The following is a 24,282-nucleotide window of genomic DNA, read 5'->3' as shown; positions in this document are numbered from 1 at the left end:
GGGGCTGCCTGTCATCATGGTTTGGGGTTTACTGTTGACTGCATAAAGTTTCGAGTTGCAAGCTGATTGCACCCTCTATTAATTGCTGGTTGAACAAGCTGCTACAATCTGGAAGTGCAGACTATTTCATTGTCTCTGGCTATCGTGAAGTCTTTCTGTGAGCATATTCTACTTAAGTAAATATTCGCGAGTATTGATTTATTTTCCAGAGGATCAATAGGCTTGGAGTTTTAAATGGTTGCGGTCTTGGAGGTTCGGTCTTCAAGGGTTGAATAAGCATTATGGTCTCTAACGCTAAGTGGATCATCTAGCAAGACATTCCATAATCATTGAAGACTGAAATAAGAATCAGATTTGAAGACTCTGAAAGATGCAGTAGAAGTACATCTACCCAGGTTTGTGTCATAATTCTGAAGAAGGCACAATTGTAAGCTAAAAATCCGAACCTGCCTATACAGTACTCTAATCTTTGATGCAAGGAGTGTTGTTGACTGTTTGCATTAAACAGAGATTAGATTTAGAGATTTGATATGACAGTATTGACACATTATTCTTTGTAAATGCCTATGATAAAGCATCTATTGAGTTGGTACTGCTGACATTGTTGATCTATAGACATGTATTGATGAAGTGAAGTATGATTTCACATTCTAGAGTTTCAGAGAGCTTGACATTCCTTGATTCCACTGCTGTATAAAGAGTTTGGTGAGCTGATTGTAATCTTTTATGTTGCATGCTCCTCATTTGCTCACATTTATAAAGGATATTGCAATGACATTAAATTGTGAGTGATTGTTGCTGGTTGATAGTCGTGATCAGTTTCTTTAATGTATAAGATGATGAAGGAAATGACCAGACTTGAAGATGCATTAAAGTTACTGAATATCCTAATTCATTCCACTCCTGATGGGACAGTCAAAATCAGTAAGGATTTTCTCTCAGAAATTCAGACATGTCTACAAAATGCACAGGAAAAGATTGATTTTTTGCAGCTTGAATCACAGCTACAACAAGAAGAGCTACATCAAAATAGACATCATTCTGAACCTGTTCAGAGCATTGATACAACCACCCATCAGCAGCAAGACAATAATGTTACTGTTCATTCAAATAAAGAAGCAGGTGTATATACAGATGCAGAAACTCAGTGTGCACTTCCCAAGCCCATCATCAGACCTTGGGAACAGCTTGTCCACAACAAGCACAGAACTGGTCTTGGATATGACAAGGACTTGTCCTTTCATATTCCAGACTATGCCAAGCCCATTCAGTTTCAGAGTGCTGGATTCATTTATGACAGTTCACTTGCTCCTCATGACAGTTCAGCTTCAGCTGTTCCATATTCTGCCCCTCTTCCAAAACTACAACAACAACAACAAAAACAACAGATCGTGAAATGCCAACACTGTGATCGAGTTGGCCATCTGAAAGATCACTGTTTTGATCTTCATCCATGTGAGCACTGTCATAAAACCAGCCATTCTTCACACAGATGCTTCAGAAACAAACGTCCCGCAAGAACAAAGATTCATCTTGGATGGATCGCTTCTTGGCAATGGGCATCAACAGCCAAGAAGATATTCCAAACACATGTCAGAACTTGTTCCAGAGTATTGAACAGTCTTGCAGTTGAGTCTTCTCCATCTTCTCACCTTGTACCTGACAGGGGGGGAAATGATGGTCATCTACAAGCTTCAAAGCCACATCAAGCGAGCCTGAGCCACAACCTGCCACACCAGTTTCAGAGTTGTAGCCAGAGACAAAGATGCCTGAACATGCCTTCAGTTGGCAATCTGGGACACTTCCTCTAGCAGAAGACTCCAGCTTCTTGCCAGTTTTGGAAGAATTCCAGGAATTGCAGAGTTGTTGGTCATCCTTAAACCATCACAGATTGAGAACACTTCCTCTAGCAGAAGACACCAGCTTCTTGCCAGTTTTGGAAGAGTTCAGGAATTGCATTAAGCATTCCAGAGTTGTTGGTTATCCTTAAACCATCCAGGTTGAGACTTCCCTTTTTAGGTTGAAGTTTTACCTTTTATGCGGGGTGAGACCTCCCTTTTATGGTTGAAGGTTTCCCTCTTTAAAACAATAGGATCACTTCCTCTAGCATAAAACTTCAGTTTCTTGCCAGTTTTGGAAGAGTTCCGGGAACTGCACTAAGCGTTCCAGTGTTGGTGGTCATCCTTAAACCACCGCCCTTTATACCAACATTTCATAGAGCACATTCAGCCTAGTGCTGCCATGCATTTTTGCACATTTTGTATTACAGCTCTCTTCTTGGACCCATACATAACCCTTCGGATTAAGGGGGGGAATGTTGGACACCTAATCCTAAAGGGTTAGTGTGGAAGCCGAAAAGACTAAGCAGTCCAAGAGACCTTGGGATCTGAAACCCAAGAGTCACAACATTGTATTATAAATTTACATCTCCTGTTAATAAAAAAATGTACTCACTGATTTATCTTTCACATTGTTTGCTGTCCATGTGTGTTTAACAATCAAGTTGGAGGAAGTCCTTTGGGAGCCATGTCTTGCGACACATCTCTTCAATCTGATTTATGGCACCAGAGATTTGCCCACCTTCATTACAAAGCCTTACTTGGGGTAAGGAAGATGGTCACAAATATGCCCGATTTCAACATGAATCATGAAAGTGTTTGTCAGGGTTGTGCAGTTGGGAAACTTACAAGGGGACCAGTCCCCTCAAGCGAAAGTCAGACTTATGATATTCTTCAACTGGTCCATTCTGATCTATCTGGTATGTTGCTCGTAACATCATTAGGAGGATACTTATATTATGCTATCTTTGTGGATGACTTCTCTCGCAAAACATGAATCTATTTCTTGAAGAAGAAGGAGGAAGTATTCAAATGGTTTCGTGCTTTCAAAGCCTTGTTGGAGAATCAAACAGGGAAGAAGATCAAAATACTAAGGACTGACAATGGGACCGAATATGAATCAAATGAAGTCAATGACTATTGTAGAGAAGCTGGCATTAAGACGGAGACAACCGTTGCATACACTTCCGAGCAAAATGGAGTTGTTGAAAGGAAGAATCGAACAATCATGGAAGCCACCCGTGCCATGCTTCATGATCTAGGTCTAACAAAGTTCTTATGGGGAAAAACTACAAATACCGCCATATATGTTCAAAATTGGTGTCAACATCAAGCATTGAATTTCAAGACACCCGAAGAAGTTTTCACTAATAAGAAACTTGATGTTTCTCATTTTAGAATATTTGGTTGTCCTATATATTTTCATGTGCCTAAAGAGAAGAGAAACAAGTTGGGAGCATGTAGGAAGAAAGGAACTTTTGTGGGCTATAGTGAAAATTCAGAGGCATATAGAATCTATGTGCCTGGTAAACGAGATGTGGAAGTAAGCCATGATGTTACATTCGATGAAGACACTGCTCTTGGGAAAGCCAGAGATCTCCCCATTCTAGAAAAAGAAAATGATGATGCTACAGGAAAGCAGGAGGAATCCATTCGATGATCCTATGCCCAATGTTGAAGGTCCGATGGATCCCATTGATCCACCTCCTAGTGATCCCTCTACCTCAAGGAAAAGACTGTTGTGGCTCAAAGACACTCTCGAAGATGTTGAAAAGCATATTGCTCCAAGAGGGACATTTCGTGAAAGTAAGAAGCCCACCAGGTATCAAGGATACCTTGCTGCTATGAGTACCATTATTCAATCTGAGCCTTGTACGTTCGAAGAAGCTGTGAAACACCAAGTATGGAAGGATGCGATGAATGAGGAGTATGAATCAATCATGAAGAATGATGTTTGGGATGTGGTTCCTAGACCCAAGGACAAGTCTGTGGTCACCTTGAAATGGCTTTACAAAATCAAACATGGAGTTGATGGGAGTGCTGAAAAATACAAGGCCAGGTTCGTTGCTCGAGGCTTCTCTCAAAAGGAAGGGGTGGACTATGATGAGATATTTGCACCAGTTGCCCGATATACCACTATCCGTTCAATTATTGCTCTTGTTGCCTCTCAAGGATGGAGCCTACACCAAATGGATGTTAACACTGCTTTCTTGCATGGATCGCTTAAGGAGGAAGTCTACTTGGAACAACCTAAGGGGTTTGAAGTACAGGATCAAAGGACACACATATGCAGATTGAAGAAAGACCTCTATGGGTTGAAGCAAGCCCCCAGGGCTTGGTATGAGAGGATTGATAGCTATCTTATGAAGTTGGGATTTACAAGGAGCGATGTTGACCATAACTTATATTTCAAGATTGAGAATGACAGACCTCTCATTCTGGTCCTTTGTGTGGATGATCTCTTTTTGACAGGTGCAGACCCTCTCATTTATCAATGCAAGAAGGAGTTGGCTTCCGAGTTCGAGATGAAGGACGTAGGATTGATGCACTACTTCCTAGGCCTGGAGGTCTGGCAAAATCCAGGTGAGGAAAATACATTGTGAAGCTGCTTTAAAGATGTGGGATGGTGGATTGCAAGTCTATGTATACTCCGATGGAACTCAACTTCAAGGAGCTATGTGGAAGTGTTGCTGGGCCCGAATTGGCGAACCCTTCCAAATATAGACAACTCGTTGGGGCACTGATGTTCTTGGTAAACTCCCATCCTGACATATGCTTTGATGTGAACACGTTGAGTCAATTCATGGTCGAACCTCATCACATACATTGGATTGTTGCTAAGAATCTCTTGAGATATCTCCAGGGCAAAATCTATTATGGACTGAGATACACTGCCAAGAATTTGAGGTTGCATGGATACACAGATGCTGATAGGGTTGGCAGTGTGGTGGATTGTAAAAGCACGTTTGGATGTTGCTTCTCATTGAGATCTGCGTCAATTTCTTGGATGAGCAAGAAGCAAAAATCGATTGCACTAAGCACCACCGAGGCCGAATATATTGCAGCTAGTATGGCTTGTTGTGAAGTTGTTTGGTTGAGGAATGTGAAAATTCCTAATCCTCAAGGAACCCCTACTGCAGCGAATTTGAATCTAGTTCACCTACTTGATTTTAATATTCATTCATCAAGTTATTCTCTTAATACGGAAGCAAACTACTTATGCAGCCTACACTACTTTAAATTTGATTACATGAAACAGAAAACTAAGCAAAGAACAAGATACATAGGACAGTTATTTTTGGACAAAATATTCCCCGAAAAATACCAATGCAGGAAAACCAGTACAGCAACTCTAAGGGTTTTCTATTATTAAGCAGTAATTATAAATACAATGTTGGATTCCCTCCAGGCAATCCAGTGACAGAGAAAATATAATGGCGGAAAATAGAGTGAGTTTACCTCACTTCACCCGGCAGATTCCAGCTGATCTGGCAGTAGAACTGGCTAACCTCGGCTATCTCTGCATTGGCCCTGCGTAGGCCCTGCATCAGCCTTCCAAGCTCTGCGTTAGCCCTGCGCCGTCTCTTCTTCCTCTTGAAGCTTCTGCTTCAACCTCTCCCGGTTGTTCCAGCAGCTCTCTAGCAATTTCGGATTTTTGCGTGGAGGGCAACTTCTACTCTACGTTGGGCCTTCTGGCTCTACATCAGGCCTGCGTGGGCCCAGGCTGGCCCAACGTCAGTCCCTCTAGATGTTGCGTTGCCTCCACTAGTGTCTCTCTGTCGAGTATTCTCAAACTATCCCTGCCCCTCTGCTATAGAATGATCACTTAGTTCAAATTCTCAGGTTCCTAGCCCCAGAAATCGAACTCTAGATCAATTCATTCTCTTCATGTGTGTTTCTAAATGAACCCCAAGCCTCCTTATAATTTTCTCGTTGAGGCTTCAACGGTCGAGATTAAGTCTCTAATCAACAGCTAATATTAAAACTTGACTTGATCCGCCTTATAGATCATTCTCACCCATATTTTGATTCATACCCATTAATACTTTAATTTTCCTAAGTTTAGACTTATGAACCCCATTAAAAATATTAATTATTTTAATAAGATACAATCCGGGTGGAATTTCAGCAAACGGTTTTTGGGTTCTTTAGAACTCATGTGCCTTAGCCTCTCCACCAATTTTCATGGCTAGAGCAGAACCGATGCTACCAAAAACTAACACTCCCTCTTAGCAAGGAAAGTGCTCTAGCAACAATGTCCAACTGTATGTTGCTCTGTCTCTGAAGCATCTCCTTTCCGCACTGTTGTTGCTGCTACTATACAGCTGCCCATGACACTGTCATTTCCACTGTTGCATTTGTACTACAACTCCCTCTCAAATGCTGCATTTTCTATGTTGTTAACACTACATTCGTCTGCAACTCAGTTGCTGAGAGAAGCAACTGAAAAACATCAAAATTACTAAACTTAACTGTGTTCAGCATAATACCATGAATGTTGGAATCTGACTACTACTAGTCTCTAACCCTCTGAATCTTCTGCGCTACTACTGACTTCTGCACTGTTGTCAACCTTGCTCTACGCTAATCAGTCTTTGGTCTCAGGCTATTGCATTTGTCTCTCCAAACAATCCACTGCATCATCTGACACTAAGTCCATCTCGCTACTGCTGAATCTCGGGCTCCCGTAGCAAGGAATTGATCCAAGAGGTGGACTCCTCAAGGATCCTGCCCACATGTAGTCCTCCCGACTATAGCTCAATATTGCCCCATTTCCCTCCTGGAGATGCATGGGCACTCATGGCAAACTCATCTTCGTCAATCTTTGTTGGAGCAACCTTAGGATCATGTTTCTCATCCTTATCCTTTTGCTTCAAAGGACACTGGGATGCAAAGTGGCCCATCTCACCACATCTAAAACATTTCACCTTCGAAATGTCCTTCTTTCGCTTCGGCTTCTGTTGTCCCTTTGACGTTAGAGTTGCGTTCTCCTCCTCCTCCTTACTCTTCGTGCCACTCCCACTGCTGCCATTAAGGTTGACCTTAACAAGATCCCTCCTTAATTCTTCCTGTTGAAGGGTTGCCCACATCTCCTCCCATGAAGGTAGTCTTTCCTTGCCCAATATACTTTGGACGAAAACATGTCATTCATCCGAGACTCCATTCAAGGCTGTCCTTACCATCGCAGTAGACTAAGGAGTAGACCCCACTGCAGCAAGTTGATCTCTAGTGTCCTGAAGACATTGAAGATAGGAGTTAACCCCTTCTCCCTTCTGCATCAATGTTCGCTGCAACTTTTGTTCTAGGTACATCTTCCATTGTTCGGAAGAGCCTTCATACAATGAAGACAAAGCTTCCCACATCTCTCGGGTTATATCTTTGCCTTGCAAGTGTGAGACCACATGATCTCGAACTCCATCAAGTATGAACCTCTTTGCCTTCCCCTGCTCGGCCTTGTACTTCTTCTTTTGATCATTGTCAGTGGGAACAGCCACAACACTCTTGACGTAAGCTTCGAGAACGTACTCCTCCAGAACAACTAAGATTCTGGTCTTCCATATGACATAGTTGGAAGCTCCTTCCAACCTGTCCTAATCTCTGAGCCCATGCGATGCCATCTCACCCAAACTATCGAACTGACTCCTCTAGTCATTGTTCAACACTGCTCAGCTGCCCAGCAAGTGAGAAATTTGAACATTTTGGCAAAAAGTTCTCTGAGGAGAAAATTCCCCTTGTATGTGTCTTCGCTCTTTTTCCGACGGATTTCTGCCCCGCCAAAAACTGCACCCTTCAAGCACTGTTGAGGCTCTGCGTCACTCTCTCTGCCTCTGCAAACTCACGAACTAGAAATCGTACCTCTTTGTTGACTCTCTCAGAGAGAGATTTCCTCGGAATCTCTACTTCCCGGCAAGGACTGCGCAATCCCTTCAAGGGGATTCAAATTGCTGCCAAATGCAGCTATTGGCCTCTCTACTCAACATTGGACCTACTCTTCCTGTTTCAAAATCAATGCTCTGATACCATGTGAAAATTCCTAATCCTCAAGGAACCCCTACTGCAGCAAATTTGAATCTACTTCACCTACTTGATTTTAATATTCATTCATCAAGTTATTCTCTGAATACTGAAGCAAATTACTTTTGCAACCTACACTACTTTAATTACATAAAACAAAAAAATGAGGAAAGAACAAGATATATAGGACACAATGATTTTTTGACAAAATAGTCCCCGGAAAAACCCAATGCGGGAAAATCGGCGCAGCAGCGCTGAGGGTTTTCTATTATTAAGCAATAATTCTAAATACGATGTTGGCTGCCCTCTCGACAATCCAGTGACAGAGAAAATATAATGGCAGAAAACTGAGTGCGTTTACCTCACTTCACCCGGCAGATTCTAGCTGATTCGACAGCAAAACTGGCTAACCCCGGCTATCCTTGCATAGGCCTTACAAGCTTTGTGTTAGCCCTGTGTTGTCTCTTCTGCCTCTCGAAGCTTCTGCGTCAACCTCTCCCGGCTGTTTTGGCAGCTCCTCGACAATTTCAGATTTCTACGTGGAGGGCATCTTCTGCTCTACACTAGCCCTTCTAGCTCTGTGTCAGGCCTGCATGTGCCCAGACTGGCCCAGCGCCAGTCCCTCTGGATGTTGCGCTGCCTCCATTAGTGTCTCTCTGCCTCTCTGCCCAGTATTCCCGCACTATCCCTGCCCCTCTGCTTCAAAATGATCACTCAGTTCGAATTCTCATCTTCTTAGCCCCAGAAATCGAACTCCAAATCAATTCGTTCTCTCCGTGTGTGTTTCTAAATGAACCCAAGCCTCCTCCTTATACTTTTCTTGTTGGGACTTCAACAGCCGAGATTAAGTCTCTAATCAACAACTACGATTAAAACTTGACGTGATCCACCTTCTAGATCATTCTCACCCATATTTTGATTAATACCCATTAAAACTTTAATTTTCCTAAGTTTAGACTAGGAACCCCATTAAAAATATTAACTATTTTAATAAAATACAATCCAAGTGGAATTTCACCAAACGGCTTTTGGGTTCTTTAGAACTCATGTGCCTTAGCCTCTCCACCAATTTTCATGGCTAGAACACAACCAATGGTACCAAAAACTAACAAGGAATCTCTTCAGTGAGTTATTTGAGCACGTGGTGGATACCACCATGATCTTCTGCGACAACCAGAGTGGGATTCACCTTTTAGAGAATCCCATGTTCCGTGACCGCTCCAAGCACATTGATATCAAGTACCAATTTATCCTGGATATGGTACAACGGGGAGCAATAAGGCTCCAACACATCAAGACTGATGAGTAGGTCACAGATATTCTCACGAAGCCTTTGGGGAAGGTCAAATTCTTAACCTTCCAAGAGAGACTTGGAGCCGTGGAAAGACCCTCCCATGAGGGTCTCGCCTGAGTTGGACACTGAGATATGGGAGCTCCTGGGGGCTTGGGGTACTTCTTGGAGCTATGAGCAATCACAAGATGAGTGGTTCACCTTCCCCTGTGATACCCCATTATGACATGTGTGTAGGGTGAGTGGTTCACCTTCCCCTACTAGACACATGTGTGTAGGGTGAGTGGTTCACCTTCCCCTGTGATTGATATATGCATAGGATGAGTAGTTCACCTTCTCCTATGGCATATGAGCAGGATGAGTGGTTCACTTGCTCCTGTTGATGCCCCAGCATACATCCTACCCATGTAGTCCGGGACTCATTGAAAGTACCTCTGATCTGGCCAATGAGTTGGGAAACATGGATAGGGAATATAGCACTATCGATAGACACATCGTGTACTGTCGTACTCCCTATGTCTAGGATGCATGGCGTTCAACAACTTGATTTGGGATCATTTGAGGTTCTACCTTTGGACTGACTGTTGTTAGTGGAGAGTGGTAAGATCTTGTGACTCACTCAATTCTTCTTCATTATTACTTCATGGTTTAGCAAAGCAGAGATGAGATGACAAAGATAGTACATGATGATAGGATGGCATGAGGCATGATGACGACAGATGGATTGGCAGGTGGAATTCTCCCTAGTCGAGAGGGAGTGTTAAAATTGGCAACTAAGGCCAAATTCCGCCTTGGGACAGCTCATTTGATGGAGATGATGATTGCATTGGATTCCTCTTTCCAAGAGGTCCAAGATTGGTATAAAGATCATCTCATTCGGACAAGAAGAAGTGTGATTTTGAATTTATGCCCACACGTGCAAATTGTCCAAGTCGACCTCATCATCATATAGGCTCAAAAAGCCCAATGGATGTGTCTCTTCACCCACAATGAATTGTATAAATACAAGAGACCTCACACCTCATTTGGCACATTCTTCTCTCTCTTCATCTGATTGGTTCATACAACATTGGGCGGCTTCTCTCTCACACGTGTGGCAAGGAGGACAAGTTTTCTGGGCAGAATTACAGGGCAAAATTTCAGAGTTCTGGGACAGGTTTGACCAGCGTAGACCAAGGACTTGCTAACAGAATTTGACTGCGTTTTTGAGGTCAAAGGTTCGATTTTTCTAGGCCACATCTCTAGGAACAAAAACTGAGAAATTCTGGGTTGTTTGACCTGCGTTGACTTTAGGGTTGACTGTTGTTTGATCACAGAAAATTACATCAGTTTTCTGTCTCCTTTGACTGAGTTGTTTTGGGCTGAAATTGACCTCCTGATCAAGCTGAGTTTGACCAAGGAAGACCGAGCTGCTTCAAGGAAGAATTGTTGTTGTTTTGACCAGCTTTGACTTTCTAGATAGGGTTGAAGTTTGACTGCAGTTGACTGCAGAAATTTACAGGGTTGTTTTGACTTTGTATTAGGCAAGTCAATTTGATTTAATAATAAGAAGAATTGATCAAAGGGTTTTCCCCACATTGGGGTTTTTCCCTGGCATCCGCCAAATCTGGTGTCCTCTCGTCTTGGCTTGTCTTTTGCAGCTTGTTTTATGTTCTATCTGCTTTTACTGTCAATATGATTATAGTGATTGTTATTGGAAATTGGAAATTGATTTTGGGCTACTAAGGAACATTGAAGTAAATTGTGCCAAGCATAGAACATACTATTGTTAACTAAAATTAACACTGGTTTATGGTCAAACCGGTCGATTTCGTCATAAACAGGCCGATTCATTGCCAAGACCACAGTGGACACACACAGAGTCTTTTTGAAATGCCAAGACCACAGTGGACACACACAGAGTCTTTTTGGAAACTTCCTATGTGTTTTGGAGGGAAAGTAAGGGTTCTTTCCCTCCAAAAACACCCTATCCAAGCCTTTAAAAGGAGCTCACCCCCCTCATTTGCCTCACACATCCCATTTGGAGTTTTTGTGAGTTTGATTGGGAGCTTGGAGAGTGTTGAGCTTTTGCTTGAGTAGTGGAACAACATGTTGATTTGGGGTAGCATCGGATGTGCTCTAGCCACGAAATTTTGTGGAGAGGCTAAAGCACATGAGATCTCCAATACCCAGAAAGGGTTTGGGCAGATTCTAAACAGTTTGGGAGATATTAAAATAATTAATATTTTTAATGGAGTCCCTAAGTCTAAACTTAGGGAAATTAAAATATTAATGTGAATTAATATAAAACTGTGTTAGAATGGTCCAAAAGTCATGAATCAAGCCAGATTTAATCTTAGCCGTCGATGAGGGACTTAATCTCAGTCATTGATCTGTCAACGAGAAAAGTATAAGAGGAGGCTTGACGGTCACTTGGAGAACACATTCAGGGAGACCAGTCAGTTCAATTTCTGGAGCGGGGTTCACTGAGAAATTGAACCAGTGGTCTGGTGAACAGTCAGGAGACAACAAGTACGGAACAGAGAGACAAGATCAGCCACTAGAGATCAGCACAGAGGCAGGAGAAGCAAACACAGAGGTAACAGGAGACTACACAGTCATTAACTAGGCTTACATGGGTGATGCAGAGAGGTCCAGGGCTGACGCAGTCAAGCAGGAGCTGACGTAGAGGGTATGAGAGCCACGCAGAGGTCAGCCAGGCTAACGCTAGGATTGGGAGAAGTGCTGGAGAATTTTTCTCTCTGTGGGTAAGCCAGTTTGGCAACCTGTTGTACTGAAGAATTGTTGAATAATAAAAACCTCCCTTACTGCACCGATTTTCCCACATTGGGATTTTTTGGGGCCTGTTGTCCAAAATAACTGTGTCAATGTGTTGATTCTTGTGCATATGTTTGTTTCTGTATTACGGTGTGATATCAGCAGCAGTATTTATTTTAATGTTTATTGAGGTAATTTCATAAATAACTTATTGTGGAATAAGTAGGGAAAATAAATCAGTGGTTGCAGTGATAGAATTTTCACATGGTATCAGAGCAAGTAATCAGAGACAAAAAGGGAAAATCAATTATGGGTCGAGACCACGATGCAGAGGCATCCACGTCAAGGGACTCACACAGATTTTCAAAAGATTGCACAAGAGAAAGAGATTTTGATTTCTCTATGTCGGCTTCCAGGCTAGAAGAAGAAGTGGTGTGTATGACTAATGTTGCATCATCATAAGTATGGTATATAGGCAGTGGCGCCTCGTGGCATATGATGGGAATCAGGGAGTGTTTCTCAGAATATCGAGAAGCGAAGATGAACTTTCTGATCACCATGGGGAACAAGGCAAAGTGTACTCCAGTAGAGAAGGGTACCATAGTTTTTCAAAAAGAATCTGGAGAATGGTTCCATGCTACAAATGTGCTACAAGTACCAGGATTGGGGATGAACTTACTTTCCGTGTCGCAACTACAAGGCAAGGGCTATGACGTCTACTTTATCAAGGAGAAGGTATACGTCAAACACCCAGGATAGAAAAAGAGAGTGCAGATCGGGATCAAAAGTAATAGGTTGTATAGATTACAACTAGAATCACCAATGGCACTAATAGGCATTCATGGAGACTATGGCACAGAAGAATGGGTCACTTGCACCATGGAGCTCTGAGAATTCTCAAGAGCACTATAACAGGAGTTCAGGATCTGAGTACGAAACGAGATGATGTATGTAGGGGATGTGCTCTAGGAAAGTATGCCAAAGCAGCATTTCCTAGGAGCAAACACAGAGCCAAGAGTGTACTAGGATTGATACACTCAGATATTTGTAGACCTATGTCCATCAAAGCTCTCAGTGGTGCCAAGTATTTCCTTACCTTCATTGATGAACACTCAAGGAAAACTTGGATTTATTTTCTGAAAACCAAGGATGAGGTTTTCTGTCGATTCAAAGAGTTCAAGGCTCTGGTGGAGAATCTGACTGGGAAGAAAATAAAAGTTTTGCGCTCGGATAATGGTGGAGAATATGTCGATAAGGACTTCACTGATTTTTGTGCTAAGGAGGGCATCAGAAAAGAGTGGACCGCTCCCTACAATCCGGAGCAGAATGGGGTAGCAGAAAGAAAGAACAAGACTATTGTAGAAGCAACTAGGGCCATGATGTATGATCAGGATATGCCAAAATTCCTATGGGCGGAAGCATACAACACAACTGTCTATGTTCAGAATAGGACTCCTCATTGGGCTTTGGGCAAAATTACTCCAGAGAAAGTCTTCACAAGGAAGGCACATGAAGTCAGTCATTTCAGGATATTTGGGAGTTTAGCATATTGCTGCGTACCCAAAGAAAAGAGGAAGATGCTGGATCAGACTGCGGAAAAGGGATATCTAGTGGGATATAGTGAGAACGCTAAGGCATACAGAATCTATCTTCCCAGGAGCGGGAAGGTAGTAGTACGACGAGATGTAAAGTTCATGGAGGACGGGGCTTTCATCTCGCGAGATGCCTTCCGAGGAGCAGTCGAAAGAGGAACTGTTGGTTAAGCCTCTTCGACCAACAGAAGTAAAGAATTCTTCCTCAGATCAGGAAGACTCTCAGGATGAGGAGGAGGAGCGAACAGAAACACATGCTAGCAGAGGAAGAACTAGCAGGGAACTTCGTCAGATTCTGCAAGATGCAGAGGAATTCATCGATGAGCCAAGAAATAATAAGAGGGAGTGAAAACAGCCAGATGGATATCAGGCATTAGTAGCTCAGGATGGAGAGCTTGTCAGTTTCAAGGAGGCAATTCAACATCAGGTTTGGCTAGATGCGATGGTGGAGGAGTACAACTCCATAAGGGTGAACAATGTCTGGGAGGTGGTGCCAAGACCTCAAGACAGATCAGTGCTAGGTTCAAGATGGATCTACAAGATCAAATACGTTGCAGACAATAGTGTTGATAAATACAAGGCCAGATTTGTGGCTAAGGGGTATGCTCAAAAGGAAGGGATTGACTATGAGGAGACCTTCGCCCCAGTAGCCAGGTATACATCTATTAGGACCGTGATATCTCTTGCAGCCCAGATGGGATGGAAGATCCATCAGATGGATGTCAAAACGGCATTTCTAAACGGGGTAATAGAAGAAGAGGTATACATTGAACAACCAGAGGGCTTTGAGACTCATGAGAAGAAGTCTCATGTATGTAGATTGAAGAAAGCCTTGTATGGGCTGAAACAGGCACCGAGAGCATGGTATGGTCGAATAGATGGCTACTTGCAGAAGATGGGATTTGTCAAGAGTGACGCGGATCCGAATCTCTACTATCTGGTTGTAGAGAACGAGCCACTAATCTCAGTATTGTGGGTGGATGATCTCTTTCTGTCAGGATCATCCAGACTCATTGGGGACTGCAAGAAGAACCTAGCCACAGAATTCGATATGAAGGATTTGGGACGAATGCACTACTTTCTAGGGTTGAAAGTTTGGCAGCAGAAGGGAGAGATCTTCCTTGGGAAAGGGAGGTATGCTACAGAGATCATGAAAAGATTCGGGATGGAGGACTATAGACCCATGGCTACGCCAATGATCACCAACTGGAAGAAGATTGATGCATCAGAAGACAAGGATGTCGATCCCACCCTATACAGGTAGCTCATAGGGGCCCTGATGTATCTAGTCAATACCGGGCCAGACATTTGCTACGCTGTCAACACCCTCAGTCAGTTCATGGTGGAACCGAAGAGGGCACACTGGGCAGCAGCCAAACACGTTCTCGGGTATTTACAAGGAACAATCGACTATGGACTCTTGTACACCAAAGGTAGGGATATCAAATTGAGTGGATTTACTGATGCAGATTGGGCAGGAAGTTTAGTGGATCGGAAAAGTACCTCTGAGTACTGTTTCAACATTGGATCAGGAATGAACCCCTGGTGCAGTAGGAAACAGAAGTCTGTGGCTCTGAGCTCATCGGAGGAAGAATATATGGCAGCGAGCACAGCTTCGTGAGAGGCCATATGGCATAGAAAACTGCTTGTGAACCTATTCAGAAGGAATATGGAGGCAACCAGGATCATGTGTGATAATCAGAGTTGCATCAAGCTCTCTGAGAATCCAGTGTTTCATGATAGGTCAAAGCATATTGATATCCAGTGTCACTTTGTCAAGGATTTTGTCCAACGAGGAGCTGTACAGTTGAGCTACACTCCCACAAGAGAACAGGTGGTGGATATCCTCAACAAGGCCCTTGGGAAGACAAAGTTTGACTACTTCAGGGAAAAGATGGGGATGGTCAAGAACCCGTTTCAATAGCAGAAACGAGAGTGATAACAGCATAGATGCAAAGGGAGTTATCGTACAGAGGCAACAGTGACAGTGGCAGAGCCATGTGCAGCAGCACAGGACATAGCAGTGCAGAGGATGTTGGGTAGGGAGGCTTAGCATCAGCACAAGAACCGATGCTGGATGATCAGGGTGATACTCAGTGACTATTACTAAAGCACAGTCCTTTCTAAGAGGGAGTGTTGATTTGGGGTAGCATCGGATGTGCTCTAGCCACGAAAATTTGTGGAGAGGCTAAAGCACATGAGATATCCAATACCCAGAAAGGGTTTGGGCAGATTCTAAACAGTTTGGGAGATATTAAATAATTAATATTTTTAATGGAGTCCCTAAGTCTAAACTTAGGGAAATTAAAATATTAATGTGAATTAATATAAAACTATGTTAGAATGGTCCAAAAGTCATGGATCAAGCCACTTATAATCTTAGTCGTTGATTAAGGACTTAATCTCAGTCGTTGATCTATCAACCAGAAAAGTATAAGAGGCTTGAGGGTCACTTGGAGAACACACTGAGGGAGACCAGTCAGTTCAATTTCTGGAGCGGGGTTAGCTGAGAAATTGAACCAGTGGTCTGGTGAGCAGTCAGGAGACAGGAAGTACGGAACAGAGGGTCGGGATCAGCCACTAGAGATCAACGCAGAGGCAGGAGAGGCAGACGCAAGGCATTTCAGGCAGACGTAGAGGCAGCAGGAGACTGCGTAGTCATTAACTGGGCCTGCGTGGATGACGCAGAGAGGTCCAAGGCTAACGCAGTCAAGCAGGAGCTGACGCAGAGGGTCTGAGAGCCACGCAGAGGTCAGTCGAGCTGACGCTGGGATTGGGAGAAGTGCTGGAGAATTTTTCTCTCTATGGGTATGCCAGTTTGGCACCCTGTTGTACTGAAGAATTGTTGAATAATAAAAATCTCCCTTGTTGCACCGGTTTTCCCACATTGGGTTTTTCCGGGACTATTGTCCAAAATAACTGTCAATGTGTTGATTCTTGTGCATATGTTTGTTTCTGTATTACGTTGTGATATCTGCGGCAGTATTTATTTTAATGTTTATTGAAGTAATTTCATAAATAACTTATTGTGGAATAAGTAGGAAAAGTAAATCAGTTGCTGCAGTGATAGAATTTTCACACAGTAGAGAGTTTGAGCTAAGTAGTAGCCATCACGCCTCCAAAATCCAAGGATACTACATGGACTCATTGTGATATGATTGATGGCAAAATGATCTGCAAATATTGCCAAAAATCTATTGAAGGAAGGGATATTAACAGGTTCAAGCAACAATTGGCTGGGATAGGAGGCCATGTAAAGCTATGTGGAGCACCAAATAAAGTGATAGGGCATATTAGGGCAGAATACCTTCAAAAGTTTGAGACTCAAGTCACTGAACCAGTAGATAAGTTTGTGACTCAAGCAGTTGCAAAGTTTGGGAGTCGAAACTCAACCAACTGAGTTTGATCATGATGAGAAGTTTCAAGTGATAACACTGATCACTAGTATCATATATGTAGACTTGTAATAGGTCAGTGGCCCCATAGTTTGTAGGCTTTGTTTTTGAACTCTAGAGGTCATTTAGAGCCTCGTTGATTATATATTTTGTTGCTAATATGTATTGCACTTGGTGCCATGTTGATATATTCACCTTTACATGGGTATATATATTAGCAAACTTTGCATATTTTGTGTATATTGGTTTGGAATAATGGTTTTAAATCTTAAAAATAGTTTTTCATTAAAAATTAATTATTTCATGTATTTTTTTAAAACCGGTTCATTGAGATCTAACCAGTCCCAGTTTGACCAATTCTAGTTTGAAACCCAGTTTATTAAGTGGACCGGTCCAGTGACCGATTCCGATTTTTAAAACTACGCTATTAGTTTGACAACTAAATTATGATAGATTTTCCCACTTGAATAAAAAAATACATCATTCCATATTAAAATCTTATTATATTTTTTAAATTTTACATATTAAATTAAATTAATATTCAAATTCAAAGTCATATTCATATGGGCACACAAACTCATATCTGATATAGCTAATATCCAAAAACGGTTACCAAACCAATTCAAACCCTGTATAATAAGCTGAGAGAAAGGTACCATAGTTCACAAAAATGGCAGAAGGTAGAACCATTGTTTATGTTTCAAAGTCGAGATGGTTCTACGCTGTTGCATGTATCATCATTAATTAACTCGAGATGGGTATATATATATCACCATCATAATTAATTAGTCATATACAGAATTTTAGAATATAATGTGAACATATACCGACCTTGAATGGCTTGTATCCTATTAGTTTGTGCGAGAAGTAAATTGAGGATTTATGAAGGAAGCTGGCAAGAATTCGCTGAACGGACTCCCATCGCACAGTGATCCAATCACCAGAGGACCTTCTTGTGGTTCTGGATATCTCTTCCTGTCCATTAATGTAGGACTTATAGCTGAATTTTATAGTGTAAGCGCCTGCTTCGGCTATTGCGGTGGTGAGTCCGGGCTTAATGCCTTCCAGGGCAGTGATACCGTTGCTGCCAATACCTATTACAGTAGCTGTGGCTGCGCTGAGAACAGGGTGGGATTCGAACACGTGAGCTTGGATGTGTCGTTCTTGAAGGCCCAGCGCCAGAGCAAGGCCCGCCAGTCCACCACCCGCAATAACGATGTCCATTTGTGGTGCTACCTCCAGTTCGGCATTGCTGATAGACCCTTCCAGACCATCCATTTTGATGTTCAGGTCGGACAATGCTGTTGAATTTGACAAATATTTTTTGTGAGAGAATGGTCAGTGAGCATAACTACAGCTGGAGGCCCTTAGGAACAGAAGGGTTCTATCCGGTTTTCTTAATTCTATGGCAGAAAATCACGTGTGCGAGAGCCTGGTGTTAATTGGTTGTTGTACTGGATTCAATTCTGATCACTCGTTGGGAGCGAAGATAAATATCGTTTATGTATCACTTGGAGTTAATGTGTGTAAATGTTTATCGTACGTTGGTTGTATTATGTGGCATTTATCCCATTGCGTTATATATTTTACATGGCACTGGTCTAGACATGCGCCTCGACAATGATTTTATCGTTCAAATCTAGTTTTTTTGGGGTTTTTTGTTTAATTGTGAAAGTGGGGTGTTTGAATAGTTTTTCTAATTGTGAAAATAGATTCAGCGTTTTTATTGTTATGCGCCTCCACAATGATATTTTTTTGGTTCAATTTTATTTTTATTTTTTTTTTAAATTTGAAAGTGGGGTGTTTGAATAGTTTTTTTAGTTGTGAAAATAGATTTAACATTTTTCAATTCTTGTTCCACAAATAATAAGGAGTTAAAGAATTTTGTTATGGAGAAGTTTCGTAAAAAGGTATGGGGAAAGACTTAGATAGAAAGAAGAAATATTACATTGAGAAATTCAATCCTACGTGTGATTTACAACAAAAAGAGTTCATTGGAGCTAGCATTTCGTGGAGGGCAAAGGTTCTTATTGCTCAATTAAGGACCAACTCACATCAACTTTGATGTGAAACAGGACAATGGAAAAGGCCTAAAGAAGCTTGAGAAGAACGGGTGTGTACATTTTATACGTCTGGAGCTGTGGAATCGGAAAAACATTTCATTTTGGAATGTGATGCATTCAAAGACATCAGAGAAAGTTATGAGAACATGTTAGCATCAGTTTCTTGTCATTGTCTTTTTAGCAAGGGGATTGTTGGAAGGTTCGGTCAGCTCATCATCAATTTGAATCGGAAAAGGACTGAATTGCAAAGAGCGAAAAACAGGGAACTAATGGTCTCATAGACCATTTTTAGTCACGTGGACCTTAAAATATCATTTCATTTCATAAAAACTTGTGGAACACCTAAAATTCTAAAACTTCACATTTATAATTTAGATTTCTAACAACTTCATTAAAATTGTGAAAAAAAATCCATTCTTTTTAAACCACACTTTTTACATGTTTTGTATAATTTCAAATCTGACCATGATTCACTTTCAACACTGAGGTCCATCCCCTAATTCCTAAGATTCATAAGAAATCATTGCATCTATCTTTTTGTCATTGAAATTGACACGAATCACTACAAAATAGTTGTCACAATATACATATATCTCATTGAGTGTTTAAGTTTGATTGAGCTTTAAGTGACAATATTTTTCATAAACAAATCATTCTTTTATCTAATATTATAGGGTAAGCCATAGCCTAAATTTAATCTTGAAAAATAAAAATAGAAATGTTTAGTTGTGAAAGAAAAGGTAAATATAAATGTATTTGTTTGAATTTCTTTTAAGTTAAGGTTAGATATGACTTAAAAGCACATGACCTCATTACTATAGTTTTAATGATAATAGTATGAAATATGAGTCGTTTTAGAGATACTATTTAGATTGAAATCCTCTAAAACACTTTGTAGGATAGGGGGTGTGTGATTCCTTCCAAAATCAATCTAGAGCTAACAAGTAGCACTTAAAAAATATACATCAAGCGAATAAAAATATAAGATGTCACCTCTTAAACCTAAGATTGATATATCTATATATCATGGTTATGAAACATAAAAATATCTTGGTTGGTTTAGAAGTTATATGAGGAAGATTACAAACATCTACAAGTTGATCTTCAAGTTTTGTACTCTAAAAAAAGGTTTGCACCTCAAGGGATTTGATCCCTCTCAACTCATAATAAATTCAAAGAATTGATATATGTTGATGAAGTAAGACCTTAAAATGTTCCTACTTAACTAAGAAAATAAGGAAATAGGTTAATGACCCAAGACACACATTCAGCAAGAGTGGATGTTTACCCCTTTAGTATTGGTTTTTACTTGATGCATAGTCGAATTATATAGCAAGCCATAGTCGAATTATATAACAAGCCTTAGCCACTTGTAAAAACCAATACTAAAGGGGTAAACATCTACTCTTGTTGAATGTGTGTCTTGGGTCATTAACACACACACACACACACATATATATATATATATATATATTCTTCAAAATTAATTCCAATTTAAGTTATCATTGAGATCAAAACAAAATTTAATGGAAAAGGAATTGAGATTTCATTGTGGAATAGGGTGATCGATATGTAAACTAATTCAAATAAGAATTTTAGATAGCCATAGTCACCACACTAAAGCTTTAAGAGATGCATGGCCATTTTTTAGTTGCATAAGACTAGATGCTAGAGCCCATTGGCTAGATTTGGAGTTTGAGAAGATTGCAATTCACCCTCACTAGGAGCTAAGCAAATCTATTGCCTAAGTAAGAGAAAGGTTATCACCTCCATCTATAGATTAGGTTGTAAGCCATGGGAGACACCCGCTCAAAGGCATTCAACTTCCTAGTTCAACCCATGATTCTAAGAAAATGAAGGCAATCTCAACCACAATATTTTGTCAAAAGATTGGAAGAGTTTCCTATTGTTGCACAAACTAGCAGGCCTAGTGAATAGGCAAAATCTAGAGGGAACAACAGCACCTAGGACAAAGGCCTATATCACCACATCCTAAGTCCCCTAATCTTCTTGGATTTTCACCGACGGACAGAGTCCTAATAATACTCACTTGTGATAGATGTATATCTATGATAGGTTTGAAGTGAGGGGAACTGGCTCATTCAATGGAAGGGTTCAACAAAAGTGTGAGATTTGGGAGAAGTTAGTAAGATGATGGAAATGGGCAAGGCAAAAGGCAAACTGGACGCCAAAACATAGTGCAGAAAATTCTTGTTGTAGGCGCTACGAAATGATTTCATAGCGCTCCTAAAAACTCTATTTTCAACCTTCAGGGAAGGTGAAGTGACTCGCCTTCTGCAAACTCAATTCTCCATGGTCTAACATTTCATAACGCTCCCAAAAAATCTATTTTTAACCTTTAGGAAAGATGAAGTGACTCACCCTCTGTAAACTCGATTCTCCATGTTGATTTTTTAGTAGCTTGGGAGGTACTCCAAGCCCTAGGGTTCAAGGTTTGGAGGGAAAAGCACCACAAGAGTCACTTGTGGGCTTGGAACCCAAGGTTGGGGTTTTGTACCCATCGTAATTTGGGCCAAAACCTGTTAATCAAGGTTGTCATTGATGTCAATATGGCATTGGTCGGGATGGAAAATATTCTTGAGATGTCAGATGATGATATCCATCAAGGAAGATGTCAAGTCACCCATGAAGAAGTGTCAAGTACCAAGTGCCAATCATGTACCTTGATGATCTAGAAGCTCTTGATGACTTATGTGGACTACCTTGATGAATGACCACACTTTATGAAGGACTAGATGATGCCCTTACCTTTGATGGTCTTGATGATGGTGTGAAGCCATAACCTTAAATGTCCTTACCTCCGGTGATCTTGATGATGGAAGACTACATGATGACATGATGCTGCATATGATTGATGACATATCACTGCACTATCTTAATGACATGGTGAATTGATGACATTGACGATGACATTATGACCCTATGATGAAGAAGGCAAACAATGAAGAAATCAAACTATGAAGAAGCCCAACACTCGAAGGCATTCTGCCCTACCTCCATTTCTACACTAATAAATGACCAGTCACATTAAAAAATGATTTTTGCTACCTTAGAGGCAGAATTTCTCTTTGATACCTTCACCGTCCTTTAGAGCATATTTTTAGCTTTCCAATGAGCTATTACTTGGCCCGAAACTCCAAATAGTTTGGGAGATATTAATTTTTTAAGTTAGGAATATTAATCTGGTCCTTGAGCCGGCCTGTGCTAGGCTTATCATGTCGACCTCCCTCCATAAGACACGTCCATTCATCTTAAACATCAAATCAATATTAATATGAGTTCGGACTCCTCATTTTAACCATCAGATCTCGATGATCAATTCAGAGAAGAATGATAGAAGGAGATAAAAAGTCGAGGAGGACAGAAAAGGTATAGAAGTTGTAAAGAGGAAAAAGGAGAATAAAAGGGAGAGATCAAGGTTAGAAGGAGGAGTATTTTTCTAATGTTTGTGTAGAAATTCCCACTGTAGATCAACAGATTATGCAAAATACTAAAACACAATACAAGATCTACTTCTACAACACTTTGCGAAAGCTTAATCAATTTGAGCACGATCAATGAGAACACATATAACTGAGAATGAGAAGCAATCACACATAACATAGAAGAAATAACCCGGGGAAAGCCTCAGCCTAAAACCCCAACTTTGTATTATCATACAAGTGGAAATATAGTCTGGATTACAAAAAGAATCAGCTCACAAGCTATCCTGCTCTCTTTGCAATCCCTCTGCTGCTCATAGACAATCAAAGGCCTCTCTCAAACCTTCTCCTCTGCCCTCCAAGCCTCCTATTTCTTTGTGCAATTTTCCTTGGGGTCCAGTGCAGCCACTTGTGTGAATTGGCCTCTTCACACACTCACTAACCTCTGATCTAACTGCGCAATCCTGAAGGAGATAAATCCTTCTCCATGGATGAGCTTCCTTTAATTTGAGTTGTAATTAGTTGGCTCAATTAACTAAGTCAAGTCCAGTTAGATTGATTTAAACAGTTTGTTTAAATTAATGTGAGTTCAGTTAGTTAATGCATGCTTGCATATAATTGTTGCACTTCAGATAACTGAATATTCTCTCATGAATAACTCATGCATGTCAGTTCAGACAGAGACCCAGTTGAGATCAGAGGAGGGACAGTGTACTATCAGTTGGATGGATTTTTCCTATAAAGGAAACTCATCCATGGAGAAGGATTTATCTCCTTCAGGATTGCGCAGTTGGATCAGAGGTTAGTGAGTGTGTGAAGAGGCCAATTCACACAAGTGGCTGCACTGGACCCCAAGGAAAATTGCGCAAAGAAATAGGAGGCTTGGAGGGCAGAGGAGAAGGTTTGAGAGAGGCCTTTGACTGTCTATGAGCAGCAGAGGGATTGCAGAGAGAGCAGGATAGCTTGTGAGCTTATTCTTTTTGTAATCCAGACTATATTTCCACTTGTATGATAATACAGAGTTGGGGTTTTAGGCTGAGGCTTTCCCCGAGTTATTTCTTCTGTGTTATGTGTGATTGCTTCTCATTCTTATCAGTTATATGTGTTCAATTAATCATGCTCAAATTGATTAAGCTTTCGCAAAGTGTTGTAGAAGTAGATCTTGTATTGTGTTTTAGTATATTGCATAATTTGTTGATCTACAGTGGGAATTTCTACATGGTATCGGAGCAAAGGTGGTCAAGGAGAGAATAATATACAAGAAGGGAGAAGTTCGAAGTTTATGGTTCCTAAATATAGAAATCGAGTTCTTATCACATCTCTATTTCACCTCTGGCGTTCAATGGTTTAAGACTCGAATATGCCCTTGATGGTAGTTCAAATTATATAGCCTGGAAGGATCGCATGGAAGCAGTATTGGAGGATAACGATCTAAAGGACTTCATTAATCAAGAAGTCCCCAAGCGGACTGATGCTATTGAATTGGCAGAATGGAGGAAATGTGTGGCTAGAGCAAGGAGGATTCTTCTGGAGGGATTTCGAGACCACATAGTCTCGAGTCTCCATGGGAAGGAGACACCGTTTTCAATGCGGAAAACATTGAAAGATCTATGAGGAAGCTGGCGCTGAAGAACAAGCTTCGGAAGATCAAGTGTGAAAAGGGCGACATGATCTCTATGTATCTGAACAAGCTCACCACATGCAGGGATGAGATTGGAAGTGTAGGGATTGCGATGGCCGATGATGACATGGTGAGTCTTGCACTCCTCGATCTTCCTAAGAGCTAGCATAGCTACCAGGACTCGGTTAATGGAAGAGAGAAACTGCCAGATTGGGAACAACTTTGGTCGGATCTGATGCAAGAGGAGATAAGAAGAAGCACCAAAGA

The 24,282-nt window shown here is 41.2% G+C and overlaps 1 protein-coding gene across 1 annotated transcript in view; it reads right to left on the bottom strand.

The window, feature by feature from the left end:
• The window catches only part of LOC149174119 (uncharacterized), a 135,983-nt gene extending 117,618 nt beyond the window's left edge, over positions 1-18,365 (bottom strand). Inside the window, exon 1 of the mRNA XM_089419183.1 lies at positions 17,720-18,365. Within this exon, the coding sequence (XP_089275309.1) occupies positions 17,720-18,166 (447 nt within the window). The 5' untranslated portion in view covers positions 18,167-18,365. The remainder of the gene's footprint in view (positions 1-17,719) is intronic.
• Between the last annotated feature and the right edge of the window lie 5,917 nt (positions 18,366-24,282).

Source organism: Pinus tabuliformis, chromosome 4_1 (assembly GCF_031772625.1).
Source record: "Pinus tabuliformis cultivar Carrire ecotype Pingquan chromosome 4_1, CPIR1, whole genome shotgun sequence".
NCBI classification, from domain to species: Eukaryota; Viridiplantae; Streptophyta; class Pinopsida; order Pinales; family Pinaceae; genus Pinus; species Pinus tabuliformis.
The sequence above is the reverse complement of the archived record's forward strand: the minus strand, read 5'-3'. Positions and strand labels throughout refer to the sequence as shown.